The 22367-nt window shown below is 38.2% G+C and overlaps 2 protein-coding genes across 12 annotated transcripts in view; one reads left to right on the top strand and one right to left on the bottom strand.

Annotated features, from left to right (window-relative positions):
• The window catches only part of LYPLAL1 (lysophospholipase like 1), a 114571-nt gene extending 98174 nt beyond the window's left edge, over positions 1 to 16397 (bottom strand). For 3 of the 5 annotated variants that reach the window (XM_021064303.1, XM_021064305.1, XM_021064304.1), the window contains exons 1-2: positions 16249 to 16396; positions 12175 to 12274 (exon numbers count right to left, since the gene is read on the bottom strand). In XM_021064303.1, the coding sequence (XP_020919962.1) occupies positions 12175 to 12274; positions 16249 to 16342 (194 nt within the window). In that variant the 5' untranslated portion in view covers positions 16343 to 16396. Of the gene's footprint in view, positions 1 to 12174; positions 12275 to 16248 lie in introns of all 5 variants that reach the window. The other 2 variants (XM_021064301.1, XM_021064302.1) reach the window with 2 other exon arrangements.
• Positions 16404 to 22367, top strand: part of LOC102164422 — a 410010-nt gene continuing 404046 nt past the window's right edge. For 6 of the 7 annotated variants that reach the window (XM_021064306.1, XM_021064308.1, XM_021064309.1 and 3 more), the window contains exons 1-2: positions 16404 to 16529; positions 17863 to 17956. In XM_021064306.1, the coding sequence (XP_020919965.1) occupies positions 17950 to 17956 (7 nt within the window). In that variant the 5' untranslated portion in view covers positions 16404 to 16529; positions 17863 to 17949. The remainder of the gene's footprint in view (positions 16530 to 17862; positions 17957 to 22367) is intronic. The other variant, XR_002336182.1, reaches the window with a different exon arrangement.

Genomic DNA, 22367 nt, shown 5'->3' with positions numbered 1-22367 from the left:
CTCTGATTTGACCCCTAGCCTGAGAACCTCCATATGCCGCCAGTGCGGCCCTAGAAAAAAAGACAAAAAAGACAAAAAAAGTGGAGACACTAGCAACTGACTCTTACGACTTTTAGAGTGTTTCAAAACACCAAGGAGATATATCATCATATAAATTATTAACAGCTTGTTAAAAAATTATTATTATCATTAAAAGGGAAAGTCTATTAGTAAACCCAAACCGAGAAAACCTCTAATTACAAATACAGCTAAAGCACGTCACAAAATAAAAATCTTTACTGAGAACTTCAATTAAATATAGTCTAAATTACATAATAAAAAAATGAAGCAATATTTTCCATTTAAATCAATACAGCAACTAATTGCTGACTTTTACTTAATATGCCCCTAACTCAGCTGATTAAAAACATTTATTAAATAGGGCTGAGAAAAGGAATCCTTTATAGACGAAATGGCAATTCAGAATTTAATCAAAATATACTGATATGCTGTAATAGGCCACAACTGGGTAAATATAATGCACTATTGTTCTTTCCGTAAGTTCTTTAAAATGGCTATGACTGTGGAAAGCAAAAATATAACTTGGTCTGATAAGGGTTTTAATGTATGTTAATAAAACACATATGACAAGTATAAAGTGGGGAGGATAAAGGAAACTGTATGGTTGTAAGGCTTCTACATTTTGTGTAAAGTGGCAAAAAACTAAATAGGTGAGAGGTGTGATGTATCTTAAACTCCCTAGAGCATTCAGGAAAAATGAATAAATAAAGAGTATTAATTTTCTTAAATTAAAAAAAAAAGATGGGAAAGGGAAAAAGTGAAACAAAAAGCAATAAATTCAAACATATCAATAGTTACATTAAATGCAAATGGTCTAAACCAATCACTTAAAAGACAGAAACTGTCAGACTGGTGAAAGAAAAAACAAAGCCTAAATAATGCTGTCTACAAGAAGCCACCTAAAAAATGATACAGCTGTTAAAAGTAAAAAGATGAAAAAAGAAGATATGCTATATAAACAGTAAACATATAAAAATGGTAAAAAATAATATTGACTATATTATTATTATAGAAAGTACACTTCAAGGAATTACCAGAGATAAACAGGAACCTTTGAGAAAAAGGAGCCATTAGTGAGGAAGACAATAATCCTACACGAGAATGTACCTAGTACAGCTTAAAAAACATGAAGAGAAAACTGACAGAAGAGCTAAAGGGAGAAGCGGACCCATCTACGATTATATTTGGAGATAATAATACCTATTCTCCAGTAACCAATAGAAGGCTTAGAATCACTAAGAAAGTACAAAAATTGAGTACCACCTTGAGCTCCGGACATTTACAGAACTCTATACCCAAAGGGCACAGAGTAACAGTCACCAAGAGAGGCCACGCGCAAGACCAATAATACTGCTACCAGTGAGCATCAAACGACTGAAATTGTACAGAATACCGGCAGCAGAAGAATGAAATCAGAAATCAAAAGCACTAAGAGATCTAGAAGAGCCCCAAATATTGGAAAATTAATAGCATTTTCCTAAACAACTTATGGGTTAAAGAAGCTCACATTTCTGGCCAGAACAGTGTTTTTCATCCCATATGCTCTTGTTACAGTGTGACTCTGCCACTTACATCAAGAGGTAGAGTCCAAGTCTCTCCCTTGGAATCTGAGAGGTCTTTTGAATAGAGACGAGACAGCACTATGTAATGTCTAAGACTAGGTCTTAAAAGGCTATCCAGCTTCCTTCTGGTTCTCCTTAGGGCATCTGCTCTTGCACTCAGCCTCCATGCTGCCAGGAAGCCCAAGACATCCAATAGTGGTAACTCATGGAGGTGTCTTAGTAACAAGACCAAAGGAAGGTCTCAGCTGTGGTATCCAGTACTGAGTGCCAGGTAGGAGTCCAGTCCCTAGCAGTCAAGTCACCAGTCATCCCCAGCCGTCAAGTTTTCTCAGCAGAGGCCCCAGTGATCACAGAACAGAATCAAAGCATTAGCACTGCGCCCTTTCTAAATTTCTAACCCACAGATCTGTCACCATAATAAAACTCGTGTTTGGAGTGATTTGTCACCCAAGAATAACAATGGGAACATAAGAGAGATTAGAAAATATTTCTATATAAATAATACTAAAAATACAAAAGAGAAAATTAGTAGGAATTGGCTAAGGCAGTAATTAGTGAGAATTTTGGAGGTTCAATGTAAATTGGAGGAAGGAAATAATACATATATGAGCAATTATAAATGCCACAGAAAACAAACGAGGCAGCAAAATAACAAAGCCAAAGCTGGTTCTATGTAAAGATTAATAAAATTAATAACCCCTTGGCAAGACAGAGCCAGGGAAAAAAGAGAAAAAAAGATATACACTATTAATATCAGTAATGAAATAAAAGATACCAACACAAATCCTAAAGGCATTAAAAGGGAATATCACAAACAACTTTATGTCAATAAATTTGGTGAATAGATAAAAGTTACAAATTCCATGAGAAATACAAATGATCACAACTGATAACAAAAAGAAACAAAATCTGAATACACTCATTACAGGGAAGAAATCAAATTTATTATCAAAACTCTCACAGAAGAAAACTTTCCGGTCCAGATAATTTCAGTAGTGAATTTTATGAACAATGAAGGAAGAAATAACACCAAAGCAGATAATTAGAGAAGGTAACATTTCCTAACACATTTTAAGAGACAGTATAGATAACAAAACTTTATAAAGACATTAAAGAAATCTACAGATCAATATCGCTCATGAACACAGATGTAAAATTTCTCAACGAAAGACTACAAACCAAATTCAGCCACATATAAAAAGGATAATGCATTATGATCGAGTGGGGTTTATGCCAGGAATGAAAGGTTGGTTTGATATTTGAAAAGTCCACCAAGGTAACAATTCACCATGTTAACAAAATGAAAGATAAAAACCATCTGTGATTATTTCAAAAAATACAGAAAAAGCATGTAACCAATTCATAAAGAAAACTCCCAGCTAATTAGGCAGACACAATTTCCTTAATAAAAGGCAAATAAAAAAAAACCTATAACATTATACTTAATGGTGAATACTGAACACTTCCCTTCCAATAGTACACAGGAAAGCATTCCTGGGTTCTGGTAGACACTTTATAAGAAGTTCAGACACGCACAATAAGGCCAGACAATAAAATAAAGGGAAGACTGGGAAGGAGAAAAAAACACTGCTTTTGTACATAGCTAATGTGATTGGGTACAAAAACCAAGGAATCTACTAAGTAACTACTAGGAATAAGTGAATTTTGGAGGACAGCAAGGTATAAAAACAAGATACAACTATGAATTGTGCTTGAATGTACTTGTAACAATAAAATTAGAAAATTAAAAAAAATTCCACTCACACCATGAAAAGACAGAAACTATTTGTGAATAATGTAGTAAAAGACCTCTATACTGAAAACTCTCAATCACTGCTGAGAGAAGTAAGTAAAAATCTAAATAAATGGTGACACACCATGTGCAGGGACTGGAAGACATCGATTTTCTTCCCTCCTCTCCCCTCCCTTTTCTTTTCTTTCTTTTTTAATGCTGCTCCAGGGGCATATGGAAGTTCCCCCGCCAGAAATTGAATCTGAGCCACCAGATCCTTTTTTTAACCCACTGTGCGGGGCTGGGGATCCAACCCGCGCACCTCTGGGCAGTGACCCAAGCCACTGGAGCTAGATTTTTAACCCACCCTGCCACAGGAAGAACTCCCAAAGACCTTAATTTTCTGTAAATGGAACTGCTACCGATTACAGGCAATTCTTTTTTTTTTTTTTTTTTTTGTTGTTGTTGTTGTTTTTTTTTTTGTTGTTGTTGTTGTTGCTATCTCTTGGGCCGCTTCCTCGGCATATGGAGGTTCCCAGGCTAGGGGTTGAATCGGAGCTGTAGCCACCGGCCTACGCCAGAGCCACAGCAACGCAGGATCCGAGCCGCGTCTGCAACCTACACCACAGCTCACGGCAACGCCGGATCATTAACCCACTGAGCAAGGGCAGGGACCGAACCCGCGACCTCATGGTTCCTAGTCGGATTCGTTAACCACTGCGCCACGACGGGAACTCCGGATTACAGGCAATTCTAATCAAAATCCAAACAGGTGTGTTTTACAAAACTGAGAAGTGGATTCTAAAATTTACATACAGATGGAAAAAAACCCAGAGTGAAAAATGTTGAAAAAGAAATGATACCACTCAATTTTAAAATTCCCTACAAAGCTACATGCATCAAAACAGTTTTCTACTAGCATAAAATCAGACAAACAGACCAATGAAACAGAATAGAGTCTAGCTAAGAACCCACTAAAATATGGTCACAAAAAGACTTATACAAAAGGACTTAGAGCAGAGATATTCATTACTTTGAAAAACTGGAAATAAGGCAAACGTCTATCAATGGTAGAATGGATAAATAAATGTGTGCTATATTCATACATGACATCTACTCAGGACTTTTTAAATGAACTATTGATAAACAGATAAACACTATGTTGTGTGAAAGAAGCAAGACACAAAAGATTAAATTATTCTATTTAATTGAAATTCAAGAACAGGCAAAATTATGCTACAGGATTGAAATCAGAACAATAATAACCTATGTATGGTAGGAATCCATTGGAACGGGACCTCAGAAAATTTTCTAAGGTGATGGGAATGTGCTCTATAATTGACGTAGTTAAACAAGTGCATATATTCATAAAAACTGATGGAACTGCATGCTTGAGATGTTCGCATTTCACTGTAAACTTTGCTTTTATGGAATGACATTAGGACTTCTGTTCACACGATGTCATTAAACCAGACAGGGACAAGATATTTGAATTCATTTAACTAACAAACAACAACAACACACTATATGCAAAAAACCCCATATCTATCTATCCATATGTATGTATATCTAATAAATCAACAAGTAAAAGACAGACAACCAAATAAAAACATGGGAAAACAACCTGAGTGGACATTTCTTTTGAAGATACCCAAATGCCCAACAAACATATGAAAGGATACTCAACATCATTAGTATCAGAAGACACACATTCTTAAAAAAACACTAGATATCACTACACAGCCACTACAGACTGGCTAAAGTTAAAAAGACTGACAGACAAACAGAAATGGTTTATGTGGATGTGAAATGAAGGGACCCGTGAAGTGTTGCTGGTAAGAGTGTCGACTGTTCTAACCCCTATGGCAGTGTGTTTGGCATTCCATACCAAAGCCAACACAGCTAAACTTGCTTAAGCATCTCATTCTTATTCATTTCCAAAAATATCTAGCATGGGTGACATTATAAAACAGCAAGCATCACTTCAGTGATAGGAGACTAGATATATTCTAGGACAAAACTGTGGTGAACAGGCCACTTCATCGTACATTCCAATTAGTGGTCTCAATGGAAAGATTTAAAAAGCCACATGATTTTCTTCAGTATACTCTGGTAACAATACTCTAGATAGTGAATGATATACTACATTGGAGAAAAACTTACAGGTTCACAGTTGATGACAGAAAAAAACAGGAGAGATAATAAATACTCTGAATTTGAACAATGTCAGAGGAACTGTGGTTCAAACTGTCAGGGCATGAAACCGTGATGCATTTTTTAAAAGGTTGTTCAAATTAACTTTAGTCAAGTACCAATTACATTAAAAAGGGTGACAGTTAAGGCAGGCATGTATCTACCACATGCCTCCTGATGCTACTTAAAAGATAGCAAACAAAGGAGATGACATTCTTTCTAAGGGCAGCACAAGGAACATGTCACAACAGATCTAAGGCAGCAGCTACTTGGCACTACCAAATGAAGCCATATTATGCTACAAAAGCAAGGTCAATAAATCAGTGCCCAAACTCCTTGCCTAAACAGAGGAGACTGTTTGGCATATCCGTCAGAGATCTTGAAAAAGCAGAGTACACTATAAATGCCAGATTATGCTAATAAAATACTATCAAGCGGCCTTCTAAAGTCAGGAAACCAAACTAAAAACCAGAGGCTTGGGAGCACAGCCGACTTCCTCAATTCGGGATTTACTGGTTAAAAGGGGTCCATGATGCTTTACATACCGCAAGTCACGGATCTCATGCTCACTGTGGATTGATCCTATTATTGGGCCAAGTCCTAGAATACGTAAATGCCCCCCCCACCTTAGGAACTACACTTACGTCATTTACTACAAAACACTTCTTAAAAACACAGTTAAAATATCAGTACTAATATATAAACACCCACCATGACACATTCCTAGTACTTTATTTTAAATTATATCAAATTCTGGGGAAGGGAGTGGGAGGGACTGGGAGTTTGGGGTTAGGAGATGCAAACTATTGCATTTGGAGTGGATAAGCAACGAGATCCTGCTGTACAGCCCAAGGAACGATATCTGATCATCTGTAATGGAACATGATGGAGGATCATGTGATAAAAAGAATGTGTATACGCATGTACAACTGGGTCACTCCGCTGTACAGCACAAATTGACCGAACACTGTAAATCAACTAGGATAAATACTTTAAAAATTCTCTAAGATATTTGCTCAATATTCAATGTCTTCTCTTTGTCAGGTTCTGTGAGAAGTACATACGGTAGCGGAATCCCCACGTATAGGGTTACAGAAATGACTGTGAGCGAAACTGCCCCAGAAATTCAGTCTAGCACCAGGCAGGAAAACAATGAGCTAATAAGGACACAATATGCTAAGCAACATGTCTCCCAACTGAGCTCCACTTAACTGCCTCGTAGGACTAACCAAAACTGTTTATTCCCATGTCTGATGCACGTGGCTGCCTAAACGCTTCATTCCAGCAGAGCTGCACATTCCTCCTCCTACAAATTGAGCTTTAATGCCGTTTACGTCGACTAAGAGTCAGCTAAGCTTCTTTCCAAATTTGCTTATGTCAGTTTCACTTTCCATGGTGATATTATTTAATACTATATAATTTAAATATTGACATGTGACTCTAAAGGTCAGCTGAGTATGCTCCCCAAGTTATTCATGTCACTTGCATTTTTTTCCTTGCCACTAGATAATTTAAACATTTTTAAAACATCGATGTATAAGTGTAAAAGATTTTCTGTTCCTATGAACACTAAGCTGAACAATAAAAGTTAAAGTGTTTTGGAAAGATCAACAAAGATTAGTCACTAAACCCAAGACCTATCAAATGTAGGTATGCAGTAGTCAATCGTTAAAGCCTGAAACCACAACAAAAAAACCAGGGTTCTGTATTCAGACTGCTGTGCTATCCTTGTCAGTACGGTTTTGGCAATGTCAGCTAAGAGGGCATCTATTTACTTGACATGTAAATTACACGTAAACCCAAAGGAAGAGGTGATTAATTCTTGAAGGAGGCTGGTGAAAGGTGGAGAGATGAAAAGACTTTTTGCATGGAAGATGACAGGGAATTGTGCCTTAAATGGCTAAGACAATCTCAAGCACATGAGTAATGAAGACATTTTAAAAAGTCTGTCCTACAAAAATGTTTTAAAGGTCTATTTCAAATTAACCCATATTTTTAAAGTGAGGAGCTCTAAAATCTTGATGAAGAAAAACGACATAGAGAGCCAAAGCACACTCAAAATCTGTTTCAGAAGTCAAGTCGGAAGAAGAGTCTGTATTTTTAATGGCATTTTACAAAAATGCCAGTTTATTTGAATATGAATGATTAGCAGACACTTTGAACCCCTCTATATCAGAAGTGGTGTTCCTTAAGTGCAAATTATGAGCTCTATCTCACATCTACTCAACCGGAATCTAAGAGAGTGCAACCTAAAAATCCAGTTTAATAAATTTCCCAGGTGAATCTTATTGTGAACAGTAGGTTTTGAAAACAATTGCCTTCTAGTTTAAAACTCCAGTTTCCTAATTGTAACATTAAAAAAAAAAAAAAAAAAAAAAAAGTCCTAATTGGATGCTACTTCATAAACATCCTGCCAGCATTCTAAATTTAAAATGCCCCAATGAGGAGTTCCTGTCCTGGCTCAGTGGTTAACGAATCCGACTAGGAACCATGAGGTTGCTGGTTCAGTCCCTGGCCTTACTCAGTGGTTAAGGATCCGGTGTTGCTGTGAGCTGTGGTGTAGGTCCCAGACTCGGCTTGGATCTGGCCTTGCTATGGCTCTAGCATAGGCTGATGGCTACAGCTCTGATTAGACCCCTAGCCTGGGAACCTCCATGTGCCGACCGAGGGTGCAGCCCTAGAAAAGGCAAAAAGACCAAAAAAAAAATGCCCTAGTGAAACACACTGCACGTTCAATCACTGCAGACATATCTTCTCGTAGATTCCCTACCTAGCATCATCACTTTCCCACTTCCCTAAGCTTTGTTTCCTCCCAGTGTCTGTCCTGCGAATCTCTGCTGAGTTGACAGCTTATCTTACATTTTCATCATGGTGTCCTAGTTCAGGCTTTTATGATTGTTAAACCAGCAGACCTCACCTTTGGTTACATGAATTCACACCAGAGTGAAGCTTTTAAAATTTAAAAATCTTTCTGCTTTGGCCACGAGGCGAGCACTTTCCAACCCCAAACCAAGTCAAGTTCTTTCGGGATAACAACTAGGTAGATTTATAGATAAAATATAGGACACTGGTTAAATTTTAATCTCAGATAAATGATAATTTTTTCATATAAGTATGCCCCCAACATTGCGTTTTAATTACTAGATAAATCTGGCAACCCTATTCTCAGGCATCTGTAATATTTTAATTGCTGACATGTATGTACAGGATCAGCAGGTAAAATATATTTTCCAATGTGAGCTGGAGTTTGAAAGTTACTGCTCTAAACAAAGGGTCAGCCAAATTTTTCTGTGAAAGTGACACTAAATATTTTAAAATCAAATAATTTCTATGGCAACTAGTGAACCCTCTTTGAAGATAATATGTAAATGAAGGACTGTGGCTGTGTTCCAATAAAACTTTATTTATAAACATAGGTGGTTGGCTATATTGAACCCACAGGACAAAGTTTATGGACCCCTAGTTTAGACTGTCAGATCTCTTTAGATTTCCAAATCTGTCATTTGACACAGTCACTGTATTTCTCAGGTTTACATCATCCGAGAATTGGGCAGTATCTCTCTATCTCCATTAAAATGAAACTGCTAACCCATAATGCTTAAGAATACACCCAGAAAAACAGTTCTGGAAAATTTCCTCAAGGATTATCAGTAATTAATTCTTTGGATATTTCTACATCCTGCCCACAAGGACAGCATAGACTACTCTAAATAACTAACATTCACAGAATGCTTATTTTATGTCAGACTTCCTGCTGAAGAATTTATGTACACAATATGTTCAATTCTTACAACTCCGAGGTAGATACACTTATCATCTACACTTTACTACTCAAGAAATTCGGATACCATCAGAGAGGCGAAATACCTTGCTCAAAGTATTAAAGCACTGAGTAGAGAAATCAGAATTCATATACAGATCTGCCTAATCCAAAAACTGAATTCTTAAGTCTTGTATCACAATAATTTCACGGATCTTCAATCTCCTATTTAATAACATCTATTTTGGGTGGTTCCCTGACCTACTGGTCTAACAACATACAGCAAAAAAGATGATGAGTATTATACTACTGGGTCTTAGTCTACCTTTACTGGATAAAATCTGAGGGTCCCCAAATCCAAAAAGTTAATCACTGCAAATAATTTTCACGAACTAGTCCAATCTGTTAACTTCAGATATGAAAATTAAGACACAGAACTGATAACTGCTTCATTAATGACCCTTGTAGCTTTATTTTAATTAAGAATGAGATTACCTATTTCTAAGGTTTCAGTTCTCTTCTTTAACTGAAGTACGAGTTTCTCAAAGATTCCACGTTGTATAGTACATACAAGATTTTTGATTCACACTAATTACAAGGAATAATAAGGGAATGTATTGCTTATTTACTACAATATTTGTCACTTTGGCTATGTATCACATATGCTTTACTTTTATTAATACATGATACAGTGAAATATAAATGGCATTCAATATTACATAACTGTAATTACATAATGTAATATTACATAACTGTAATATTACATAACTGTAACGTCAAATATATTTCCAAAGCATCTATCTATTAACTAATCTTAAAATTAACTGACGAATTAGTAGTCTGTTTCTGTTTTGATACAATTCTATATTTTTCTCTTCCATCGTATATCTTTAAGAGGCTGTTAAATTATAAAGTAGATATCACTGTAAAGGCAACAGTTAGTTTTGTCATCAAGAAAACATATTTTAAAAATATTGATTGTATAAGAAAAAAAATCACACATCTCTATCTAGCTATTATCTATCTCTTTTTTCTAACCTAAATATGTTAAATAATAACAAATGTAATTCAAACTGTTCCATTTTTGGAAAACAATTTGGAAAAGTTAATCCTCTAAACAAAAAGAAATTGACTTTAAGGCTTCTAAGTACTTTCTAGGAATTTTTCCTGAGGGAAAATACGAAATAAGATGAACAGGCATGCGTAGCGATAAACACAGGATAAAAACTAAAATGGGCTACAACAGGAAAATGAACAAAAGAATGTAAATGTCACTTTGATAATTTCATTTTGATTGCATATTGAAATGTTAATATTTCAGATATACTGGATTAAATAAAATATATTGTTAAAATTTATGTGACTTGTTTCTTTTTCCTTTTTTAAATGTGGTAGCAAAAAATTTAAATGTATATACGAACTTACAGTTCCATTGATGAGCACTGGTCTAAAATGTTTGATGATCTGTCCAAATAGCTACTGACTGAAAATATATAATTGAAAGTTACTCTGAATTGGGTGAAGACCTTCAATGCTTTTATATTTTACTAAATCACACCAGCACCTACAAATAATGCTTCAGAGCACATGGAGATTTCCAGACTCAGAAATGTCTCTGGCCAAAGTCTGAGATACACTGGTCCAGAACTCATACTGCAATTGGTGCGGACATGAAAGTCATAAGCTGAAAAATACTAGTTCCTAGAAGCATGTTTCCAGTGCTCTTCCGCTCAATTTTGTCAGCCCTGTACACTTCCATTTAGGCAGAACTGAACTCACTTTCTCATCCTCATGGGAAAACCACTGTCTGCCTCCCTCTCAACGTCAGGTGCCCTAAAAACCAACAGCAAATAACAAACTCCTCTGATACTTTCAATGACATTCAATTTATCACATAAAAATAACCCATTGGCTGTTAGCTGTTTTATCTGCACTACCAAACTACTAAATTCCTCTAAAATTATATTGAAATAGTAACTTTTTTGAACCTTAAATCTTGTAACAAAATCACCACTTTACTGTTCTACCTGTTAGTCTATCAACTGAGGTAAGTAAGTTTTTAACAGCGGACATAAGAAAGTCCTTGAAGTAGTTCCGTTTACACTTCTCCTTAGGACCAAGTGAGTAGAAAGATAAAGCAAAACATTTGCCTGAACACACAGTGTACTAATAAGAACAAATGAAGAGCAGGTAATGGGCAATCTGACTGGGTTACACAGCTAAGCACATTATCTACCCCCGACAAAAAGATACTAGCAAACCCCAGTTCAAAAGGCCATGGAGATGCTAATTTAATCATTATAAAAAAGCAGTTTTGACTTTCAAACTATACCAATCTTATGATTGTGCATTTTGCTCAACACATCTACAGGCTCTATAAATATTACGTAGTCAATTCCGTACTCCTAGTCTGGTTTACTGATTCAAAAAGCTTAAAATTATTTCTAAATCCTCTGAAGTGCAGCAAGAATGCCACAAAACTCTTTTCCAGAGATTCTGAACTCTTGTTTAAATAAATTATTAGAAAGAGTACGCTCACTGGATTTATTAGTTTCTTTAGGGGATGAAGCGGAAAAGAGCTTGAAAGATGAGCAATCTGTAGGGCCAGAGGAAACCGTCCTGTAAATTGTGCCTGGGACAAAGTTTAAGCTAAGCGCTTCAGGGAGTGCTTTACAAAGAACACATTTCTCACCTGGCAAAACTTGGTCTAATAGAGTAATTGCCAAAAAAAAAAAAAAAAAAAAAGTTCTGGGAAAAACAAGACCTCCCTCTAAAATATTTTAAATACAGAATTAACCTGAAAAACCATCTAGCTGGTACATTTATATATTCTATGCCACAGAGGAGTGATTTAAATTACTGCATACCTGGGAGGAGCCGTTGGATAAATAACTTTTATGTGCTGGAATGTTAAATCTTGATTTAAAACTTGCTTGATCCATGTTCTCAGTCCTTGTCCAGAATCACCTGATAAATCACAAAATCTAGATTAAGTTAAAACATTTCTGATAATACAGTGTATGTAAAAGCAGTCTATAATCTTCATGTCACATAGAGGCAGCAACAAGGAATTAAAAAAAAGTCTTCATAACTAAAGATAACGGATATAGAAACTGATTTATCAATATGAACTAAATGATCAGGCATCAGTCGTTAAAAATAACTTTATTTTACTTCTGACTTTATTCACTGATCACTTTAAAAACTTGCTTAAACCACAGTTTTGAGTTTCCGTATTTGTTTAAAGGATATAACAGGAACAAATAAATAAACGAAGCTGATTTTTCTAAAAGAGAATTTCTTACCATATCTGATTTTAAATATTGTCATTTCTTATTTCATTCTTAAAAACAGTATATTCCTCAAGTGCTTATAAACTTTTGTAGTTGGAACAACCTGGAACAGTTTTCTTGGTTAAAACAATAAATTCCTTCAAAAGGTGTATTCAGCATACTTGTATTTTTAATATGAAGAAATGAGAATTTTGATAACATGTTTACATAATCTAAAATGACTGTACACCTCAAGGTTGAAAAACAACCTAAACTCATGCAGGAATTAATGTATGTATACTTCCATTAAAATGGAAGGGAATCTAGGTTCATTTTATATAGTCCTAAAGAGAAAATTTTGAAGGTAACACCTCTAATTTCTTTAGCCAGTCAGTTCATTAATTCAGTAATTTAAATGTAAGATGCAAAGGTAAGAGGCTTAGTGCTTCAAAGTTTTGTCACATTCAGGCCCAGTTAAGGATTCAGGGATAACTTCACTAGAATATACACTCTGCAAGGAAAGGTTCATTTTGTGTTTCAGCCAGAGATTATTTGTTCATCGAATGCCTACACCAGGACTGACACAAACTAAGCATCTGTCCACATCTAAATAGTAACATTTGCAGCAACATGGATGGAACTAGAGACTCCCATACTGAGTGAAGTCAGAAAGAGAAAGACAAATACCATAGGATATCACTTACACCTGGAGTCTAATATACGGCACAAAGGAACCTTTCCACAGAAAAGAAACTCATGGACTTGGAGAATAGACTTGTGGTTGCCGAGGGCAAGAGGGAGGGAGTGGGATGGACTGGGAGCTTGGGGTTAATAGATGTAGACTACTGCCTTTGGAATGGATTAGCAATGAGATCCTGCTGTGTAGCACTGGGAATTATTGTCTGGTCACTTATGATGGCGCATGATAATGTGAGGCAAAAGAACGTGTACATGTGTGTGTAACTGGGTCACCATGCTGTACAGTCGGAAAAAAAATTTGTATTGGGGAAATAATTATTAAAAAAAAATAGTTAAAAAAAACCCAACCATCTGTCCACATCACTTTGTCCTCCTTAGTCATTGAACGGTGCAAAATAAACCACAAAGAGCATATAAAGGCAGAAAGAACCAGGAGAATGTTTCAAGGGGAAAGCTGAATGCTGACAATTCCCATGAGAAGACGAATGAAAAATATCTATTATATTCAGCAATACAGAGGTTACTGGTAATTTTAGTAAGAGCCAACTCAGCGCATTGTTGGGAAAGCACGGTTCGGGCCTGAGTGAACCTTAGAGCTTAGTGTAGAATATACAATGATTGCCACTGAAAGAGAGCCACAGTGTCTTCATGGACCCTATAACAAATAAATTAATCCAATCTGAGAAGCAGGACAAAGCTAATTAAGCTATCACTTGTTTTTATCATCCTGAAAGGAGGTACTTCTTTGACATTTTAGTAGTTGGAAATGCGCAAACTAAGTTGGCTTTAAGTAGCTGACATTCCCATATGGTGTTCTATGGCTTCCATAACCTAGAAAAGAAACTCAAGGCTTTTAAGAATAAAAAACAGACAAAATCTGCCTCTAAACATGCTTTTTCAACTGTGAAGAGCAAAACTGAATGTTATAAAACAATATGCACCCATCCACTTGCAAAGGCCACTCCTTAAAAAGCCAGCACCTGGAGTTCCCATCGTGGTGCAGTGGTTAACGAATCCGACTAGGAACCATGAGGTTGCGGTTCAATCCCTGGCCTCGCTCAGTGGGATAAGGATCTGGTGTTGCCGTGAGCTGTGGTGGAGGTTGCAGACGCAACTCGGATCCCGAGTTGCTGTGGCTCTGGTGTAGACCGGTGGCTACAGCTCCGATTCGACCCCTAGCCTGGGAAACTCCATATGCCACGGGAGCGGCCTAAGAGATGGCAAAAAGACAAAAAAAAATAAAAATAAAAAGCCAGCACCTTATTCCAAGAGTATGATAAAACTCTTAAAATTAGTGTGTCCATACCTGGATTGAGCAGAAGCCTAACAAAAGCACATTTTTATAGTCTAAAATCACACTCCTAATAAATTTGGTGTACTACAATGGAGCTCAAAATATAGAGGAATGGCATTGTTCCTGCATAATTGGCAGAATTCTTCGGATAAACTCTTTGTGCAAAGTACAAGGGGAAAAATATATAACTCTGGGTCTGAGACAAACAGTTACAAATTTTAAAATGTCAGTAATTTGAAAATGAAGATTATGAATCGGGACTTTAAGCAAAGTGGTCCAGAGGAAAAAAGACTGGGAGTATTTCCTCAAGATATTGTGAAATAATTTATTTATTCAAAGGACTATGATCCTGGGGAATTTCTGGGTGCTTATAAACACCCTTGGAGCCCAGATGGTATTAATATTAGTCTCCAAGTTATAAGCATTGCTGTCACCTCAGATATCCCAACTTCATATTTCATCAGTCAAGTCTTTCCCTTTAAACATCTTTTGCCCGTCTGTTCCCTATTTCCAAAATGATGCATCCTAGTTCAGTTTTTCACCTGAACCCCCCAGAGCGCTGACTTTGGAGTTAGAGATCTGAGTTCTAATACCAGTTCCAACCCCACCCACAGAACTGCCAAGTGACCTTGGACAAACTGTCCAACCCATCCAGGCTCATTTTTAAAATAAGACCACTTCCAGGTCTCCACCCTGTACCTTTACCAGCCCCTCCACTGTCCAATCACTACTCTCTTTAAAGCCACACAGGCCCAGCTCAAAGACCACTTCCTCTGTCAACCCGAACAAGCTCATCTTCCAAAAACCTCAATGATGCCTACCCAGAGTTTTTCCCTTACAGTTCTCCTGGCAGTAATCCATGCTCTATCTCGTGATCTCCCATCCGCTGCTGACTCAAACTAAATGAATTTTTTTTGTTGTTTTTAACTTTAGGTAGGCCCTCTGAGGACAAGGCTGCATCTCCTGTCTTCAAAAAACATGTCCCAAGAACTTACCCTGGTCCCCGCACTATGGATGCAAACGTTAAAACAAGGGTCCTTACTCTTGAAGAAGTGGTGAAGTGGGGAAGACAAAGAAAAGTCATTACTGGTAAGTGTGAGAAGCGCTATGGACAATTAGGCAACCAGTTAATGAAGGCAGTGAAAGGACTCAGAGTTGACTCTGCGCATTCTCTTGGGGGCTGAACGACAAGAGAGCAAAGAGGAAGGATGAAGGAGAAAGCCCCTCCAGCCCTGGCACGGTGCCTCACGAAAAGAGATACTAATCCAAGACAGGTGCAAACTCTAATCACTAAAAGCTGACTCTGAAAAGTACCAAACTTGTCTCTAGCAGTTGGCTTACCTTTCTACCTCGCTCGTTTAAGCTTAAGGGAGAGGAACGGGGCGTAGCAAGAATAGCAATGGACAGGATATGGACAGAGGGCTCGGGGATGGCATATCAGGGCCGGAAGCAAAGACGGTGGGCAGTGACCACACGACAAGAGAAAGACTAGTGGGGACGGCCAGGTCCTCGAGTTCCCAGCCACGGGGCTGGCGAGGGGACCGTCACCCTCCCTCGGAGTCCAACGTGCCCTACGGGGACCCAGCGCTTCCTCCACTGGGGCAACCCTGGGGAAACCGGGGCGGGGGGGGACCGTTTCCGTGCTGCCGTAACCAGGACGGAAAACTGTAATCCACCTGAGCCGTGCAGGAAGATCAGAGAGGCGCTGTGCCTCCCAGCCGGCGACACGATGCAGCGCTGCAGGCGCATGGAGCCCGACGCAGCCGCCATGACGACGGCCAGAACCGGAGCGTGGCGACCCCGCCCCTACGCCGTCCGCGGGCGCGCGCACGTCGGCACGCAGGGGCGCGCCTGGAGACGCGCATGCGCGGCGGGGCCGCGCTGGCCGGCCTCGGGGCCGGGTCTCTGGCGATTCAGGCCTTTTGCTAAGAGTCGTGACGTGCACGTGACCCCATTGGTAAGGCTGAAGGATCTCCTTATTTACTGTAGGATTTTTGACGGCAATCCTAACCGTTAGGATTGCTTTTTTATTTGTAAAACTATTGGTGTTATGTTGAAAATGTAACAGAACGTAGCCTTTTATATACAGGATAAGACAGCCATAATAACTCTGTGTAGTGTTTGTAGATAATTTGCTCAGAAAAATCTGAGCTAAAGCGGTACCATACAAAAAAGAAGGGCTGTTAATGTGGAGAAATTAGAGCCCTTGTGAGTTGCCGAGGAACATGCAAAATGGTAGAGCAGCTGTGGGAAAAGTTTGACGGGTCTTCAGAAGTGAAACAGAATTACCATATGATCCAGCAGTTCTGCTTGTAGGTATACCCACAAAAGAATGAAAGCAGGAGCTCAGACGCTTGTACACCTGTGTTTATAGCAGCATCATTCACAATTGCTAAAAGGTGGAAGAAGCAAACCAAATATCCATGGATGGCTAGATGGAAAATAAAATGGGGACTACACATACTGCAGAAAATTATTCAGCCGTAAAAAGGAATGAAATTCTGATACATGCTACAACACAGATGAACCTTAAAATATGCTGGATACAAAAGACACATATTGTATGATCCCACCTATATGAAGTATCTAGAACAGGTAAATTCATAAAGGCAGAGTAGTAGGTTACCAAGGGCTTGGGGGGAGGGGAATGGGGAGATATTATTGAATGGATACAGACTTTCTGTTTGGGATGATGAAAAATTCCTAGAAATAGTGGTGATGGTGATGCAACATTGTGAATGTACCTAATGCCACTGAAACTATACACTTAAATGTGGTCAAAATGGTAATTTTTTATGTATATTTTATTACATTAAAAAAAAAATAAAGAGCGATGGAAAGGAGTTACTTTCTATATAAAGGCCTGACCAAAGACATCTTCCAGTACTGAGGGCTGCAGACCCAGGAGGTAGTTCATTCCTGTGAAAAATTCAACAAACAAGTAGAACTCTAAGTGCCATTAAGTGCCAGCCTTCCATTCCTTGTAGTCTGCACCTTAGTTAAGCAATTGCAACTTATTTTTTGTATGTTCAAGTTGATCACGCTACCCCCAGGTGACTAAACTGTCTATTGTCACTGGTCAGTTGCTGAGATTAGCTCTGTGCCATCAGTTAAACCACTGATCTCTGTGGGAATGGTCCTACATGCCATTAGATCAAAAAGGAACACTGAATCAGAAAGGCTCTAGATCTAGGGCTGAGGGTATGGAGAATGGAGTCCTTGGGCAGGGGGGTGCTGGGCTGGGCTCATTTTGGATATACACAACTCTCAAATAATACTTTTATTTCTAGACCAGCCTTTCCCGCATGAATTCTTGACAACTTTCAAGATCCAGATGGGAAGAGGGCAGTGCTATAGGAGGGGAGACCACTGGTGACATGCCAGGTAAGGCTTTGAGATCTACTCTTAGAGCTTCATTTACTGCCAGAAATACTTTGCTGTGCACTACCCCTGTTGTGTTTTTGAAACAGAAATTTAAAAAAAAAATCAGGATTATAGTTAAGTTATGATGATGATTATTGCTAATTGTAATAATAATAATAAACACCTGACATTCTTTGGGACCTACTCGGTGTCAAGCCCTGTCATAAGTAAATTCCCATAAAACTGTGTACTATTACTATCTATTTTTGCCAGTGAGGCTCAGGGGGTAGAGAAATGGCTCAAGGTCATACTGCCAGTTATTTGTAGATCCTGGACTTACATGTTGATTTTGACTCCAAAATCCAGGTCCTTAATTGTTACACATTAGTTCACAAAAGTTAGGATATGCTCCAGCTCTTTTTTTTTTTTTTTCTTTAAAAAAAAAAAGGCTTATGAGACTTAAGACTGTAGCCCTTTAGAGTCTCTATTGATTAGGAGTCCCTGTGTTTCTTCAGATTCCCTGTCTCCTGGTATTAAGGTTTGCTCCTCTATCTTGAATGAGTACCACTTTGAGCAGGTAGATAAGCAGTACCTCAAGGCAGGGATTCTGAGTTTCACCTAGAACTTGAGCTTTCCCAGATTTAAGGCCATTATAGGAATAAGCCAGATTCTTACAAACCTAATCAAATTACTCCTAAAAAAAAGTTCCAGTGATTTCAATGCTTAGCTATTGTTGCTTTTCTTTTCATCTTTATTTATAGAATAAACAGAAGGTTTTAGATTTCTATATTTAGAAATGCCATCTGGTAGGCAAACTACTGAACAAAAATGTTTTGTTACTTTCATGTTACTTTGCTTTGTAACTTTCATGGTCCTTTCATGCATTACTTTGAAATGTAATTAAGTTTCAGGATGGTTGCTTGCTTCTTTTGTGGTGGATCTTTTGCCCTTTTGAATTTGAGGGAAAGAGTTATTCCTGGAAGAATATCTGTTCATACATTCTTTCTCTTTGCCTGTTTCTTCTTCCTCTTCTTCTTCTCCTTTTCCTTCTTCTTCTTCATTTGCTTTCAGCCAATCTAAAGCCCATTATTATTATTATTATTTTAGGCAAGAAATAGATTTATTAGGATAGGATGCTTGTGAGAGATGCAGGCAGGCAGGCGAGGAAGCTCTGCCTCAAGGATTCAGAGGGCTACAGTTTTATCATCGAAGGGGCTATAAGCCCATTATTGATGCACTCCCTCTTGGTAACTTCCGTTCAGTATTTAAACCAAAAGTATTTCAGAAAAACAAGTAAATAAAATAACAGCAAATAGCAGTAACCCTTCCTTTTTGCAGTGTTTCAGTGTCTATTGTGATCTAAACACATAAACGGTAAGGTCAGAATTGAGTTTGCCGTGACACGATGTGTTTAGAAATCCTTTAAGACCTACTTGTTGGCTTTAAAAAAGCAGTTGAAGGATTGTCCATTTAGAGGAGTATATTTGGTACGTTCAAATGATCACAGTTAGATGGAATCACTTTAGTCATGCAGACAACACGCAGTTACGCCTTTGTTGTTTTCCACCTTCTTGAGCATCAGCTCTTATCCTGTCCATTGGCTGGTTTTTATTTGCCAAGTGTTCAGTGGGACAGAGAAACACACACACATTAACATGTGACACAGAATGTGTAATACATACACACGCATACACAGAAACACATCCATATTAACAACATGTATACATTGGACAAAATGTCTCCGTGTTAGGTAATTTTTAAAATTTTATAAATTAATAGTTCCTTTATACCTTTCCTTTATCCATTTATGAAAGAAAAATTGAGAAAAAAATCCTAAAGGTCCTGGTTCTTATAAAACAGCAAAATAAAACTCTTTACAAAGGAATGTTATCTGAGAGTATAAACTTTAGTATAGCCATTGCCTCAGTTCTGGGCACCTTACGTTTTCTCAGGTCAGTCCTTCTCGATGTAGATGTGGGAAGTTTCCCTGCTTTACCCCACTACCTCTGCTGGAGATGCATGGCAACCATGGGGTCTCTTCAGAGCAGACGGGTCACCTGGGGCCTTGTGGGCCAGGCTGAGGCAGCATGGGGACAGGGGACGACATGAGCTATTCAAACACGGACTGAATGCCGTCTCCAGACATGGGCTGTTGTCATTCCTGCTGGACTGTTAACCAGAGTGCAGGCCCGCGGGGGGACCGTAGAGATTCCTCCCTTTACCTCGGGCTGGGTGTTGAGTGTGTGTGACTGGGCACAGGAATAGTGTTTTTTCGTTTTGTTTTTTGCTTTCTTTTTTAGGGCCACGCTTAAGACATATGGAAGCTCCCAGCTAGGGGTTGCATTGGAGGTACAGCTGCCCGCCTGTTCTTCAGCCACAGCAACACAGGACCCAAGCCTGGTCTGCAACCTACACCACAGCTCATGGCAATGCTGGATCCTTAACCCACTGAACGAGGCCAGGGATCAAATCTGCATCCTCGTGGATACTGGTCTGGTTCATTATCTCTGAGCCATAACAGGAACTCCCTGGAAAAGTGTCCTTTATGTTATCAAGTGACTCCTCTTCAGGGAAGGGGTCGTCTCCCTTTTAAGCACGTCCCATGACCAGTTCTCATATTCCCAAGCTACTTTCTGGAAAACCTCCTAGTCAGCTGCCTCCAAGTCTTCACATGAGTCCTGGGAATCTCTCCTTTGATCTTTGCAATGTCTGTGGATTCTGGAATCCATTCTTTGCTCTTCTATAACAGAGCTTGGTGGCTCTTCAAATTCAGAGCAAGAATTATGAGAAGCTGCTGACCAGATTCTGTTCCCTTGATGGCGGGGAGGGCTCAATCTTCAAACCTTCCCAAGGACTGAGAGGAAGTCGTTGTAGTCTGTACATCTAACCTGTAAAAAAATGAAAAGCAGGAAGTGTAAGTTCCTTATCAATACAGCCTGAACATCTGTACCCTGCCCCATTCATTTAAGAGAAAATGAAGTATATATGTAAGTGGAACAGCATGCAATGAGAAGAATATTGAAATGATAGTTTCACCTTCAAGTAACAAGCTGTGTAATATTAAACAGGCCATTCAGTCTCTTTGGGCTAGTTTCTCCAAATATGAATCAAGGGAGCAGGGCTTGATAAGCTCTCAAGTTCTGTGATGCTCCTAGCAAGAATTTTCATATATGACATGTGCCACTTTTCTAAATATACCTCTGATATTTAATTCTGATTTTAATATTATGGCTCAAAACTCTTAATTGTATTGCACAAAAGTTTGTTTTGCAGTATCAGAAATAGCTGCAAGTATAATTCTTCTCCTTTGTGTGGCTGATTTTAGTACCTTTACTCTGTGTTGCTACTCTTTTCCTGGCACTGTCTAAAAGCCAGGGAAAAAGAGAGCTAAAATGGATCTTTTAAAAAGGTAATCAAATCATATGAAATCAATCTTTGCAATTTAAAAAGTAAGCATAATTTATTCTGAAGTGGACTGTTTTCTGTCTATCTGTATCATTGACTGATGGAAAATATTTTAGGTAAATGTATGACAGTGGGTTTTCTAATGCCATATCTGTATTTTATTAAGAAAATAAAAAGTCTTTGTAAAATTCTCCTTAGTTCATATTCTGAAGGCAAATATTCTCCCTTTGTCTCACTACACTTTCAGAGAATTTTTTATAAAATGCTGGCAAAATGTCTTTAAGAGGAAATTTTCTTTGCATAGGTTCAAAATAAATGTAAGTGTATCTATCCCAAAATAATTGAAAGCAGGGTCTTGAAGAGCTATTTACACTCCTATATTTTCAGGAGTACTATTCAAAATCGTCACGAGATAGAAGCAGCCCAAATGTCCATCAAAAGATAATCGGATAGACAGTATGGTATATAATACAATGGACTATATTAATCAGCCTTAAAAAGGAAGGGGATCTTGTCACATGCAACACCATCAGTGAATGTTGACATTATGCTAAATGACATGAACTGTCACAAGAGGGCACATGCTGAGTCCATTTGTATGAGGTACCTAGTGTAGTCAGATGCTTAGAAACAGGAAGTCGAAGGGCGGTCACCTGGGACTGGGGCAAGGGGGGGAGAAGAAGAGTTGTTGTCTAAAGAGTTCAGAGTTGAAAGATGCAAAAGTGCTGGGGATCTGTTTCACAACAATGCAACTCTACTTAACACTTGTGAATGGTGCCCTTGAAAATGTTTAAGGTGGTAAGCTTTATATTCTGTGCTTTCTATCATGATAGGTAATTAGCTACCAAGTGACCAAATAGGATTTGAAGGCAGTGGTTATTCAGAGCCATAATTTGGCACTCATTACACATTTGCATTTCTGTATATTTGTTTGGTTTGCCTTCACAGAGCTTAAGAGAATAAAGGGATTCACAGGTGAAAAGAAATGTTTTTATTAAACAGTTTCAAAAATATAACCCCACACACA

This window comes from Sus scrofa, chromosome 10 (assembly GCF_000003025.6).
Source record: "Sus scrofa isolate TJ Tabasco breed Duroc chromosome 10, Sscrofa11.1, whole genome shotgun sequence".
Classification (NCBI taxonomy): Eukaryota; Metazoa; Chordata; class Mammalia; order Artiodactyla; family Suidae; genus Sus; species Sus scrofa.
This window is presented reverse-complemented; position numbering and strand designations above follow the sequence as displayed.